This window comes from Emys orbicularis, chromosome 6 (assembly GCF_028017835.1).
Source record: "Emys orbicularis isolate rEmyOrb1 chromosome 6, rEmyOrb1.hap1, whole genome shotgun sequence".
Taxonomy (NCBI): Eukaryota; Metazoa; Chordata; order Testudines; family Emydidae; genus Emys; species Emys orbicularis.
The window spans coordinates 47,139,038-47,153,392 of record NC_088688.1 but is presented as its reverse complement, the minus strand read 5'-3'; the positions used below and the strand labels follow the sequence as shown (position 1 = coordinate 47,153,392).

The window sequence follows — 14,355 nt, the reverse complement described above, 5'->3', positions numbered from 1 at the left end:
ATTGAGACAGATCCTGAGCACTTAAACTACTTAGATTCAAATTATTTTAAATATATAAAATGAGACCTGCATTTTGAAATCTTTTTTTCCTCAACTGTTCATTATTAGCTAGGGTTGCCACCTTTCTAATGGCAGAAAACCAAACACCCTTGTCACGCCCCTTCTCTGAGGCCCCGTCCCCCGCTCACTCCATCCAACCTCCCTCTCTCGCTCGCTCTCCCCCCTCCCTCGCTCACTAGCTCATTTTCACCGGGCTGGGGCAGGGAGTTGGGGTGCAGAAGGTGGTGAGGGCTCTGGGGTGGGGCTGAGGATGAGGGGCTTGGAGTGGAGGAGGGGATATGGGCTGTGGGCTGGGGTGCAGACTCTGGGGTGGGGCCAGAAATGAGAGGTTCAGGTGCGGGAGAGGGCTCCGGGCTGGGGGTTGGGATAAAGGGGGGGTGCGGGCTCCCAGAGGGAGTTTGGGTGCGGGAGGGGGCTAAGGGCTGGGGCAAGGGGGTTGGGGTGCAGAAGGTGGTGCGGGCTCCGGGAGGGAGCTTGGGTGCGGGAGGGGGCCCAGGGCTGGGGAAGGGGGCCCAGGGCTGGGGCAAGGGGGTTGAGGTGCAGGAGGTGGTGTGGGCTCCGGGAGAGAGTTTGGGTGTAGGAGGGGGCTCAGGGCTGGGGCAGTGGGTTGGGGTGCAGGCTCCGGGCAGTGTTTACTTCTGGCAACTCCCGGGAAGCAGCCGGCATGTCCCTCTGGCTCCTAGGCACAGGGACGGCCAGGGATCTCAGCACGCTCCCCCTGTCTGCAGGCGCCACCCCTGCTGCTCCCATTTGCTGTGGTTCCTGGCCAATGGGAGCTGCGGAGCCAGTGCTTAGGGCGGGGTCAGTGCGCAGAGCCCCCATGGCCGGCCCTAAGCTAGGAGCAGGATGGACATATTGCCACTTCAGGGAGCTGCTCGGAGACTCGTAGGGAGCCTGCCAGCCCCGCGCCAACTGTACTTTTAACGGCCTGGTCAGCAGTGCTGACCGGAGCTGCCAAGGTCCCTTTTTGACTGGGCATTCCGGTCGGAAACAGGACACCTGGCAACCTCATTATTGGCAGATTCCCATCGATTTAAGCGTGAAATGAAAATTACATTAAAGCATCCAAGAAAGCCTTTAGAATTTATTTATATACCGGTGGATTTTTGTCTGATTCTAAAAATGATGCTGATGTGGATTATGATTAGTTTGATTGGCACGTATTGGGCCAAGATTTGTGCTGGTTTACATCAAATTCAGTCAGTGGAGTTGCATGGGGAATAAATCAACCTAGAATTTGATCCATTGTATATAGTATGCTATAGAAACGAAAAACGTGTAGAATTATCATTACTTTAGAGATATTATCCATTTTAACAGATTTTTTGGTGGCATTTTTATTTTTTCTGCTCTAATAAAGTTGAGGGTGCTCAGCACCTTGCAAGATTAAACCTATAGGCTCTGAATAGAGCAGAAGTGGTAGTAACTTAACCTTTTTTTAGTTTGTTTATTTCTTCCTCTGAAACTAGTCCTGGGAAATAATTCAATCTCCAGATATGTCTCCCCCACGTAACCTCACAGCATGTCATGTCTCAGTCTGTTTCCCATATTTCAGTGAGCCCTACTGCTCCTCAGAGTATACTAAAGGTGGAGGCCTTCAGTTAATAAAAAATCAAGCACACTGGAATTTTATTAACTTTTAAAATTAATATTGTCTTGGATGACCAGATATACAAGCAAGTCTTTAATTTCAATTTTTTTGTTATTAATATTGGAATTAGCCTCCAAAGCAAGAAAGAGGAGTATAGTTTAAAGGGCATGTGAAAGGTACTGGATTGCCAGGAGACTGATGTCCTTTATCCCTGGAACAAGAATGGCATAGACAACAGCCATACAAGCTTCCACAAGCTGTTCAGCCAGTGTGACTCACCCCTCTTCTAGAGAGACCACCTTTTGGGGGCAAATGGGAACAGTGTCTATGGCCTACTCAATACTGTGCACTTTGCTAACATTTCTAACAAATGCCGGTTAGTGCCTCTCTAAGCAGATCTGCAAAAACTGAAAACACTTCAGTTAAATAAGTTTATCAATTAACAAATTGACTTAATATGAACCCGCAAACTAGAGATGAAAACTGTCCAGTTACCAGTCCCTAAAATCATGTAGTTCTCATAATGCAAATAAATTACAAGCTATGGAACATAACATACTGAATCTAGAATGGAACTGGTTACTGCAGTTTGATAGATGTTCTGTGACAAGAGCATTGTCTCTATATCTTTTTACTTCAGTCTTTAAAATTGCTGCATGTATTAAAACTCACAAGTATGCTGTAGGATATGGTTATTTAACTCTATATCTATTTTTTCCCTGCTAAGTCCACTTCAAATTATCATGCTAGGAGATTTGGGGTACGTGCAGCCATGCCTGGATTTATTGCTAAGAAACTATGCCCACATCTTACTATAGTGCCATTAAACTTCAAAAAGTATGAAGAAGTGAGTAAAGAGGTAAGTAATCAACGAGAACATCTCTCAAACCAATAGCAGTACATACTTTTGTTTTAGATTTTAAGACAACAGTAAATCAAAACTTGTATATAAGATTAAAAAAAGTTAATTTAAAGGTTAAATTAAAGGTCATGGCTTTGAATGTAAATTAAATACAGCATTTAAATTAACATTCTGTGGCAGTAGGGACAAATTCATCCATAATCTGGTTCCATATAGACTTAAGATAATAGAGGTTTTCAAAATTATGTAATGAACAGATGATGTTGTTATATTGGTAAATTCAAAACCATAGCACATAATCTAATAATTAGGAAACTAGGAGTAAATAGGAAGAGCAAAGAGAATTTCTTCATACCATAATAACCATATGGAAAACTAATTACCTGGGAGAGCTATTGAATCAAAGAGCATTAATGAGCTCAAAAGACCTCTACATTTGTTTCCAGAGAATGAATGGACTGAGGAGTAAAGTGGAAAAAATTAAGGAAGGAGGAAAGGTGATTAGTGTTTCTTGTCCCTAGAAAAGTATGGTACATTCCTTTCCATTAAGGAAAAAAAAACCTATGCATGTAATTAATACATTATGATGAATAACTGTATATATTTAAATACTTTGTGTTCTCTTAAGATTTAAATAAATTGGTTTAGATTATATTCTTAAAGCTTCACATGAGAGAGTTGCAAAAGATCAGTTTGAATTAACATCCATAGAAATATTTAGAATACATATAACTTTGTATGAAGAAAGATTAAATATATTCTGTAGCTGTTGAGGCAAATTAATTGTTGGTGTAAATCCATTAATTTCAGCTGAGTTACAACAGGGATGAATTTGACCCAAGATCTACAAAAAATAGTGGGGTTTTTTCACTTTACAAGATTACTGGTAAACTAAACACTGATGTTAATTCCATTTGATGTTCTTCAGTTCCATTTTATGAATAGAATGTATATTATATAAATATGTGGTTTTGAGAACGAATCAGACTTGTTTATGATGTAATTAGGACCTCACGATATGGATGTAGTCTTGTATTACAGTTTGTCTTGTGGATAAGGGTAAAATAGTTGAAGATTTGTATATATTTTTATGTTCCTTTTATTATTGGCGCTTCAGATATTATTTCCATTAAGGGAGCATTTGATAAAATGAGGCCAGACTTCCCCATATACAAATTGTTGCACCTTCCAATGATTCCAAAGAGTAGGAGGAAGGAGGCAGCGTTGTTCCCATTTTACAGATGAAGAACTGAGGCACAGCAAGATTAATTAGCTTGCCCATGGTCTCAGTGGCAGAGCCAGGAACTTAATCTAGATCTCCTGAGTGCCAGTCCAGAGCCTGAAATCTGATGTGGAGGGATCACTCTAGTGGTAATAGTATGGGTCAGTCTCCAGACCCATTTAGGGCCTGATATTATATCCACTGAAGTCAATGGCAAATCTTCCATTGACTTCAGTGATGCAGGATTAGGTCCTTAGGCCTTGGCCCCTTCCTGAAAATTTCCATTTCCTCTCATTTGTTGTGGTTGTTCTCATTATATTTATACCATTTTTACTCAGACCTGGATTGAAAATAGCAAACTGATTTCACATTAGCAATCAAAACTTGTTGGGAAGGCTATGTTTTAGTCACTTTCAAGAAGAGGAAGAACCCATGACTGTCCTTGAAGATTTAAATCACAAAATTTTACTAAAAGTTCTCAAGTATTTTATAGTGAAAATGAAGCATTTAAAACTACAAAAATAGGTGTCAGAATTTTATTTTGAGCATTTACTCTAAGATTTGCATATCATAAGACCCTCAAAAGAATATTTAAACAAGAGATGACCACTGTGAGTGGTTTGGGGAGATGAAGATCTGATAGACATAAATGGGTTTTAAGGTCCATTAAGTAAATTTCTTTAATACAAAGAAATGTCACTATCAGATTGAAAAAGTTGTACTTTTACACACCACTTGTGTAAGAAGCGGCTTATTTTACATGTTAGTGTGGTCAGAGCAATGAATTATAACTACTTAGGTGTAAGAAACCACACAACTTTTCTGTATTTTATCAAAAGAATTGCAGTATGTAAATTAACTAAATGAGCTGTATGATTATTGGTAGGGCTATAACTAGCACTAAGCATTGCCCATTGTCCTCAACAACTACACTAAAATATCCTCAAGCTGTCAGCTACATCAATTTATTTTTCCTATGGTTAAAGCTTTCTTCTCTTAGGCAACCAGTTTTCCGTACATTGAATTAAATGTTATATCCTTCAGATATGAATGCAAATCACAGCACAGCATGAAAAACTGAATCAGACCACATACGCATCCCAAGTTTCTGATAAACTTACAAGCCTCTTGAACTTTTTTCACATGGTTACCACAGTGTCATGGGAACCTAATGATGTGAGAGTGTATAGCCACTTAAACATATATCTCTCAGCTACCTCTTCAGTAAAATGCACATTGCTCAGAGAGCCTGATCTTTGTTTTGGTGTGTAATACTGACTTATTGCTGCTTTTAAATGAGAAACAGAAGTTTTATAAATTTGCCATATCAATACATTATTTATTTCATAAATACTTAGAGTAATGGTACTGATTCTCTGATCAAAATGGATGTGCAAAGTATGCATGTTATTGCAAAAGTATCAACTTCATTTTAATACACACCAACATGTTTTGCTATTGCAGCACAACTTTAAACTTTCTTTACGTGTTTATCAAGGTTAGAGAAATACTGGCTGAATATGATCCTAGTTTTATGCCCATTGGCCTAGATGAAGCCTACTTGAACATAACGGAGTACTTAGAGGAAAGACAGAACTGGCCCGAAGATAAAAGAAGTTACTTCATCAAAAGAGAAAACATTGCAAAAAATGGTAACCAAATTACTAAATATTATAGATATTAGCATAGTAAATTGGAAATTATTATATATGAAAATTATGATGTATGGCTCTGTAGAGTAATCAGTTATTAAATGTAAACAAATCTCTTCCCTATTAGAGAGGATCTTGACTCTTTGAATAGGTATTTTATAGCAAACTGCAATCAGCGCCATGGTATGTAAGCCCTAACTTCACTTTAGAAGTGTCAGAAATCGTGTTACAAAGGCAATGCACCTGAGCTCCATTAAAGTGCATTACAAGAATAAAAATACATAAGAAATGAACTCTTCAAAAATAAAGAATGATTAAAACATGATTACATCAATTCTTGCTATTGGAATGTGGAAAGGCAGAATTTCCCACAGAGGGATCCACCATTGGGGATATTAAAAAGTTTTGTAGGCAAAGTCTTGTGCCAGTTATTGACTTTATGCACAGACAAACAGCATCATTTTAATCCCTCACATTTCAAAACTATCAAGAAGGCCATTGAGGAGATAAACAAGAATACACCTTTCAATTCTACTGAAAAACACTGGCCCATCTTCTATCAGAACAGAGATGTAACAAAATAGGCATTATAAACATGTCACATATTGGCAAGTATGCACTTAGGCACGTCTGTCTTCAAAATAACACCGTTTTTGCTTAAATGAACAGGCTTCTTTTTTTTTTTTTTTTTTTTTAATACCATTTGCAAACCCTCAGGACATGTAATTCTCATTGAAGTCAATTGTGGTTCTGTATGTTGAAGGCGTGTAGAGTCAGACCCCGAGAATCATAAAAATGAAGAACTGGAAGGGACCCCAATAGGTCATTTAGTCCAGTCTCCTGCACTGAGGCAGGACTAAGTATTATCTAAACCATCTCTGACAAGGTATTTGTCTAACCTGTTTTTAAAAACCTCCAATGACAGAGACTCCACAACCTTCCTAGGTAATTTGTTCCAGTGCTTAACTACTCTTACAGTTAGTTTTTCTATGTCTAACCTAAATCTCGATTGCTGCAATTTAACCCCATTACTTCTTGTCCTGTCCTCAATGGATAACAGTTTATCACCGGAAAGAGGTGGGGCGGGGGCTTGGGGGAAGGGATGGAATGGGGATAGGGAGGGAGCAGAGTGGGGTGGGCTGGGGCCGGGTCACTTGCTGCTGCCAGTGCCAGGCCCCTCACTAAACCCCCAGGCTACCCTGGGCCCTGCGTCCCCCTGAAGCGCAGGGCCGCCCAAAGTGCGGGGCCTGGGGCGGTTGTCCCAGTCCATCCTATGGATGGGATGGCTCTGATTGGATCCGTTCTGGGCACCACCAAAAATTATACAAACCTGGCGCCCATGTTTGTAACCCCTCACAGCTTGGTATCATCTGCAAACTTTATAAGTGTACTCTCTATGCCATTATCCAAATCATTTATGAAGATATTGAATAGAACTGGACCCAGTGCGGGAGCCCACTCTATGCCTTTCCAGCCTGATTTTGAACTATTGATAACTACTCTCTGAGTACGGTTTTCCAGCCAGTGTAAGATGAACTTATAGTCGGTTCATCTGGGCTATATTTCTTTAGTTTCTTTATGAGAAGGTCATGTGAGGTGGTATCAGAAGCCTTAATAGAGTCAATATATATGACTTTTACTGCTGCACCCCTATCCACAAGGCTTGTCACCTTGTCAAAGAAGGATATTAGGTTGGTTTGACATGATTTGTTTTTGACAAATTCATGTTGACTGTTACTTATTACCTTATTTTTTTCTAGATGCTTACGAATTGATTGATTATTTGCTCCATTATCTTTCCAGGTATCAAAGTTAAGCTGACTGATGTATAATTCCCTGGGTTGTCTTTATTCCTCTTTTTATAGATACGGACTATATTTGCCATTTTCCAGTCCTCAGGTATCTCTCCCGTCCTCAATGAGTTTTAAAAGATAATCGCTTATGTCTCAGAGATCTCTTCAGTTTCTTATGTAATCTACTATATATTTCATCAGACTCTGCCAACTTGAAGATATTGAACTTGTCTAAGTAATTCTTAATTTGTTCTTTGCTGATTTTAGCCTCAGATCCTACCCCATTTACACTGATTTTCACTATGGTAGTCATCCAATCATGTTCCCCAAACCTCAAGGGCCAAGTGCATCTGGAATTGCCATTTTGCTCCTGCTATGGGCCATAATCAGCATAAAAAGTATTTTTCTCTCTCTCCCTCAAGGACACAGTGGGCCTGAATGTTCCCCAAGATGTTGTGCAATTTACACATGATCTCACAAACACATCTACTCCCACTTGTTCTTTCCATTTTTTTTCTCATTAGTTTTCTTTTCAACAAATCTCTTAGCTGTTGTAAATATGTGCAAACCTTGGTAATATTTTCCATATTATCTAAGTACTATAATATTGTTCAGTTTGTTACCTTCCCTGCTTTGGTACGTTTGCAAGCTGCACTGCAGCTGGACTTCACCTGGTTGGGTATACCTAGAAGATATTGGATAGAAGTGGTCAGAAATTTTCAATGGAATGTTTTTCCATTAGAAAATGCAGATTCATCAAAAGCTAAATGTTCTGCATGAATGTGTGTCTTTTGACAAATCTTTCAGTGGCAACCCCTCAGTAGCTCAGGTTACCAAGGCTTCCAGACTCCAGGTTCCTCAGCAGCCCATATGGCAAGGAGTTTGGGAACCTGGGCTCACAATCTCCCTGGCTTTCCTGCAACCTGCCTGGCGCTAGGAATGTGAGCTCCCTGGTAGCTCACCAGGTGAGCTGCCCATGAGGCTGGGAAGCTCTGGCTGCTGGGAGCCTGAATTCTGCTGCAGCCTACCAGGTGAGCTGCAGAGGAACCAGACAACTTGGGATTCTCAGTATCCTGCTTGGGGGCCACCTGGCAGGCTGCAGCAGAGCCAGAGCTTCTAGGCACTCTTGTTTCAGAAACACCAGAATATTCCCACAGAGAGAATGTTTTAGTGTTTCTGAAAGAAAATATTGCAGAATTTCACTTCCTCAAAAAAATTATAATGTTTTATCTTTTTATCTCAATTTGGGACAAAAACATTTCCAAAATTTCAATTTTTCCCCCCACCAAAGTGAAATTCAGTTTCCTGGCCAAATCTAATCCTGGGCCAAGCTCAAATCGCATAAACAAATACAATGAGGTGGTTATGACCTTTCCTTTTAAAAAAAATGTACCAGTAATTGAAATTATTTCAGCTACATAATTACTTGAACTTTGCAAACAGAAAAAAGTGAAATAGGTAAATCAGCTTTTTTCAGGAGCTATGCAGGGGAATCAATTCACAAAATATATGTTGCTTATTAAGAAGGATGAGTTACACATATGTGTACCCGTTTATAATGTAGGTAAACAAGATGTAACTGCACCTGATGAACTAAAGTTGAATGAAGATGCACACTCATCCTCACCAATATTGTTTGAAGATAATACTTCTATAACAGAGGAACAGCCTGTTGCTAATTCCCACCTGTACACTGAAGAACAGAGAGATCAAGAACTGTTGCTAAATTCAGTGGTCTTTGGAACTTCAGCTGAAGAAGTTGTGAAGGAAATTCGCTTTCGGATTGAACAAAAAACTGGATTGACTGCCAGTGCAGGTACACACATGTACATAAATAATAATATTTTGCATATATGTAGTGCCTTCCACCCAGTGATCGCAAAGTGCATTACAAGCATTAAAAAATTAGCCTTGCATCTCCTCTTTGATGTAAGGAAGTATACCCCATTTACAGATGTGTAAACTGAAGCACCAAGATTGTGACGTGCTCAAGGCCACATCACACAAGAAATCTCAGAGTCAAGAATAGAACCCAGTCTTATGCTTTATTTAACCACAAGAAATCTTTCTTCTTTAATTAATTGCTATTGCTGGCATTGTATACTTTTGGTTATTGATAGCAGTCAGATCATCCTTTTTCTTCCTGGTTTCCTTTTCAATCTTAACTCCTCCGCTAAAGTGGAAAAGTGACCCAGTTGGCTCAGGCATTAGTCTTACACCTCTGGACAGCTGCATTTAAATCTTAATTTGCCCTACTGATTTTGTAAGCCTTTGATCAAAGATAGATTTAACATTGGAATGCTATAGTTGTTACTAGTTAGGATAAAGGCACATTAGCAGAGCTGTGTGGAGAAACATGTTCAACACTTGCCCATCCTGTGCCTTGCTCAAGCTAGTTTTTAATCACTTTCTTGAGCACTAAATACACTGACATGTTAAAAATAAAATAAACTGTTTACCAGACAGGTTAGTATTTACTTTTCAAGGCAGTGGCAGTTTTAGATCTATGCAGCTCGTACTTGCCCAGCTGATCTTCCAGCTGGAACTCGATCTATGATAGCCTGTCTGAATCGCCCCTATTAGGCTGCGTCAGAGATCAAATCCCCGAACTGCATTCAGTCCATTCGTACAGATAGTTGCTCTTCAGGACTCTTAGGGCTAGTCTACAGCGCTGGTGCACTGTCTACACTGGTGCTTTACAGCACTGAAACTTGCTGTGCTCAGGGGGGCATTTTTTCACACCCTTGAGCGAGAAAGTTGCAGTGCTGTAAATTGCCAGTGTAGACAAGCCCTCAATGACTTGCTGATCTGTGTAAAGGAGTTATCAGGGCCTGCGGAGCTTGGAGCACGGGGGGCGGGGGGGGGGGGCGGGGGGGGGCGCAGGCAGGAAGTAGGCAGGGGAAATGTCCTGTGAAAACATGGGTAGAGGAGAAAGTAATAGGATGGAACAAAGCTGGATGACACCCAACATGTTACTTCATATAGGGCCCTGCAAAACTCAGAAGCAGTACTGCTTGACTGTCAACAACATTTTTAGTTTCATTTCTGTAAAATTTCATCCTCTTCTGGATGACTCACTGTTTAGAAAAGGGGGGGTGGACCTCTTAAGAATGCTGGGGATTTGATGAACGAAAATGAAAAGTGATTACTGTTTAATAATCTGACAATCTAGAAGGCTAATTGGACTATTAGTAAGCAGTGATATACAGAATGGTTCCTAGCATCACCAGGAATAAATTATAATCACTATAAACAGCAGTCAGTCTTTAAATCATCGAGGCTATAGAGAAGAATCAATCTATTTGTCACCTGCTATTCACCTCTTTACACCCTAAGGGCAGGTCTTCACTACCTGCCGATCTATCAGGGATCAATTTATCGCGTCTCATCTAGACGCGGATAAATCGATCCCCGAACGCCCTCCCCGTCGACTCCGGAACTCCACCGCTGCGAGAGGCGGAAGCGGAGTCAACGGGGGGAGCGGCAGCGGTCGACTCACCGCCGTCCTCACAGCCAAGTAAGTCGACCTAAGTAGCTGAAGTTGCATATCTTAGGTCAAGTTCCCCCCCAGTGTAGACCAGGGCTTAGTACCAACAGGGTTCATCTGTAAAAACCCAGTTATTTTGTGTGATGATCTGGGGCTCTGTCCGTATAATTTATGATTTCTAGTTGATATTATGAAGTTGTATTATGAAAAACTGCTGTATCGTGAGTGTCTTTGTGTATGTGGATCCACCATTACTGATAGGTCCTATAGCAGGGACAATAGGGAATTCTAAAGTTTAACAATGGTACTTTAACCACTCCAAAGTTATGCTAAAAAGTAGCTGCATCGTTAGAAAACCATTATCATCTTATCTCTCTGGACAGTGGGGGTGGGGGAGGTAGGAGCAATGGAAAGTTACTCAAAAGACAGAACAAAGGAAGTTGGAGATGGGGGAGTTAAATAGCAAGGAAAAGGAAGTGTGGGGCAGGTGAAAGTAAGATATCACAAGCTGGGGAAGGGACTCTATGACAGAAATCACCCAGCATGTAACAGCCTGCATGAGGCCTGGCCTGCCTGCCTGCTTTTCTGGACACAGATGGTCCCTAAGGGCTCACAAGGGAATTGTGAGCTGGGAAGTGGTGTTGTGGTTAAATGTTTGTTGTTCTGTAGGATCTATGCTCTTCTGTACATGACTAAGTAAAAGAGCATTAAGATAATAGATTCCATGCAGTGTGTGTGAGCATATGTCATATGCTTTATAACTACTGTGAGCTCCAGAGAGCTCTAAACTGTAACCAGAAGCTTCACACCTTTGGGGGTGTAGTTTTGGGGATGAGTATGTTAAGTAACTGGGGTACCTTGGGGATCAGTGCTGGCCCTGGGATCTAAGGTGCAAGTGGGCTGAGAAGCTCTATGACTGAGATAATGTGCCAGAGAGACCAAGGGAAGAAACAGGGCTGCAGCCTGCTGAGACTCTGGAAGCTTAAAACATCCAGGGAGCCAGAGGCTTGGGTTCCCCTCACACCAGTCCAGTGGATGGCTGGAAGGGAGTGCCCAGCTGGATCTATGGCACTCTATTTACTAAAAAGAGTAAAAAAGACACACGCAAATCAATAAAAAGGATAAATCGCCCTTAATTCTCAAGAACAGATAGATATTCCATCTATCCTAGATATTTACATGATACCCATTACCATAGTATTTGAAAACCTCACTGTTTTTAATGTAATTATTTTCACAACATCCCTGTGAGGTAGGGGAGCATTATTATCCCTATTTTACAGATGGGAGAACTAAGGCACACAGAAGCTAAATGACTTGCCCAGGGTACCATAGGAGGTCGGTGGTGGAGCAGGGACTTGAGCCCAGCTCTCCCAAGTTCTAGACTAGTACCCTAACCACTGGACTGTCTTTCCTCATCCTTGGTGAAGCTCTGCTACGATGTTTAGGTTGTTAAATGTGTCATAACTATTTGCCATATGTCTGAACTATAATTGATTGAGATACCTCATTCATATTTAGACCAAACATAACTTCTCTTCCACACCAAGCTTTCTCTTCTACTGTAAATTACTGTCATATTAATGTGTAATCATGTACCAAGTTGCAGAAAACTTTGCGTTTAAAGAAACGTAACCCTCATCACTTAATTATATATGTTGCATTTATATATAATCCCTTTCATCCTGCATATCTCAAAGTATTTTATACACCTAACCTGATAGACAAACTATACACAATGAGTGCTTTAGCCACTATTGCATAGCTGAAATGAAACATAGCAGTTCTCATGTCCCCAGGAGCGCCACCAGCTTTTTTGCCGCCCAGGCAGCGGAAGGTCCTGCCCCCGAAATACCGCCCCCAAAATACCGACGACGACCGGGGCGGCCGAAGATCCGGCCACCGCGGTCGCCGCCCCCCAAATGTTAGCGCCCTAGGCGACCGCCTAGGTCACCTAATGGGTTGCACCGGCCCTGCATGTCCCTGTTCTTTCAAAAAGTGCCAGACGACTGTAATGACCAAAATGGGTGAGAATCTCTGTTTTACATCAGTCTTCTCCTTTCTGTTCTTCTTTGGTCATTGCCACGCATAGGATGATTAATTTTACACTTTTAAATCTAGGAACATTGAAATGGAAGATTGAGTCTTATGGTTAAAATGTCTGTTATGTTTCTTCCTTTGTTTTGTTTTGTTTTGTTTGTTTCTAAGGAATTGCTCCAAATATGATGTTAGCAAAAATGTGCAGTGATCAGAATAAACCTAATGGACAGTACAGAATCTCCCCTGATAGGCAATCTGTAATGGACTTCATCAAAGATTTGCCCATTAGAAAGGTGAGAATATTATCAAATTTACTATACACTCATGTCCTCCTTATGTGAATACTAGTGTTCTAAAACAGATAATTTACTTAAAGATAATTTCATTTCTTCAGTGCCAACCTAGTTCTAAAATTGTGTTTGAGTTGAATTGTACTAAATGTTAAACATTAAGCATTTATCCAAAGATTTCAAAAATTCCAACTTCATTGAGACACATTAATTCTTGTTCTTCAGGTGCCTGGTATAGGAAAAGTAACAGAGAAAATGTTAAAAGCTCTTGGAATTCTGACCTGCACTGAACTTTACCAGCAGAGGGCACTGCTTTCTCTTCTTTTTTCAGAAACATCTTGGCATAATTTCTTGGATGTCTCACTTGGTTTGGGTTCAACGGATTTGGAAAAGTATGTCTTGGTATATGTTTTACTGTGTGAACTTTACGTTTTGTTAAATATTTCCCCAAGTGTGTTACACATCTTATACATTATGAATGTTATAAGATAGATTTGCTGGGTTTGACATTAAAAATATCTGTCAGGTAAGTTTAGATAGTATCATATATAAAAATTGTGACTGTTAGTAATATCTTACAAATAACACCTGCTTTATTGCTGTACCAAATGTTAATTTACAAAGCAACCACTTTTTAAAAAGTGAAGGATTTGTTAATGTATGACCCTTTGGAGTACACAGAATAGGTAGAGAGCTTATAGAACCAAAATCCCTGTCTGGTTTATGAATCTAAATGGTCTGCCAAACAAAGCTCTGGCCATACATGCACACCAAGAAATGAATAGCACCCAGTTTTAGACAGCTGTATGGCGAGCACGTGTTGTTTAGAACGGGGGTTCTCAACCTTTTTCTTTCTGAGGCCTCCCACAACGTGCTATAAAAACTCCACGGCCCACCTGTGGCACAACAACTGATTTTCTGCATATAAAAGCCAGGGCCGGCATTTGGGAGTAGGAAGCAGGCCAATTGCCTGGGGCCTTACGCCACAGGGGCCCCTGTGAAGCTAAGCTGCTCAGACTTTAGCTTCATCCCCCGCTGGTGGGGCTCAAGGCCTCGGGCTTCAGCCCCATGCAGTGGGGCTTCAGCTTTCTGACCTGAGCCCCAGCAAGTCTAATGCTGGCCCTGCTTGGCGGACCCCCTGAAACCTGCTCACAGCCCCCTCCCCCCCCCCCCCCCGGGGGGCCCTGAGCCACTGGTTTAGAATAACCTTATCAATACTAAAATAGATTACGAGATATGTCATACGTATAACTAACCTAAACAGGGTTTATTTTATTATACTTATTTTGCCTTATCATAGAAGTTAACAAGTATTTCTTCCATGTAGTTAATACACCTTCGCTATTTGTAATTATTCC

The 14,355-nt window shown here is 40.8% G+C and overlaps 1 protein-coding gene across 1 annotated transcript in view; it reads left to right on the top strand.

Moving 5' to 3' along the window:
• POLK (DNA polymerase kappa) overlaps nt 1–14,355 on the top strand; it is a 65,284-nt gene that overhangs the window by 38,137 nt on the left and 12,792 nt on the right. Inside the window, exons 5-9 of the mRNA XM_065406265.1 lie at nt 2,379–2,510; nt 5,234–5,387; nt 8,745–8,996; nt 12,876–13,000; nt 13,223–13,389. Coding sequence (XP_065262337.1) covers nt 2,379–2,510; nt 5,234–5,387; nt 8,745–8,996; nt 12,876–13,000; nt 13,223–13,389 — 830 coding nt within the window. The remainder of the gene's footprint in view (nt 1–2,378; nt 2,511–5,233; nt 5,388–8,744; nt 8,997–12,875; nt 13,001–13,222; nt 13,390–14,355) is intronic.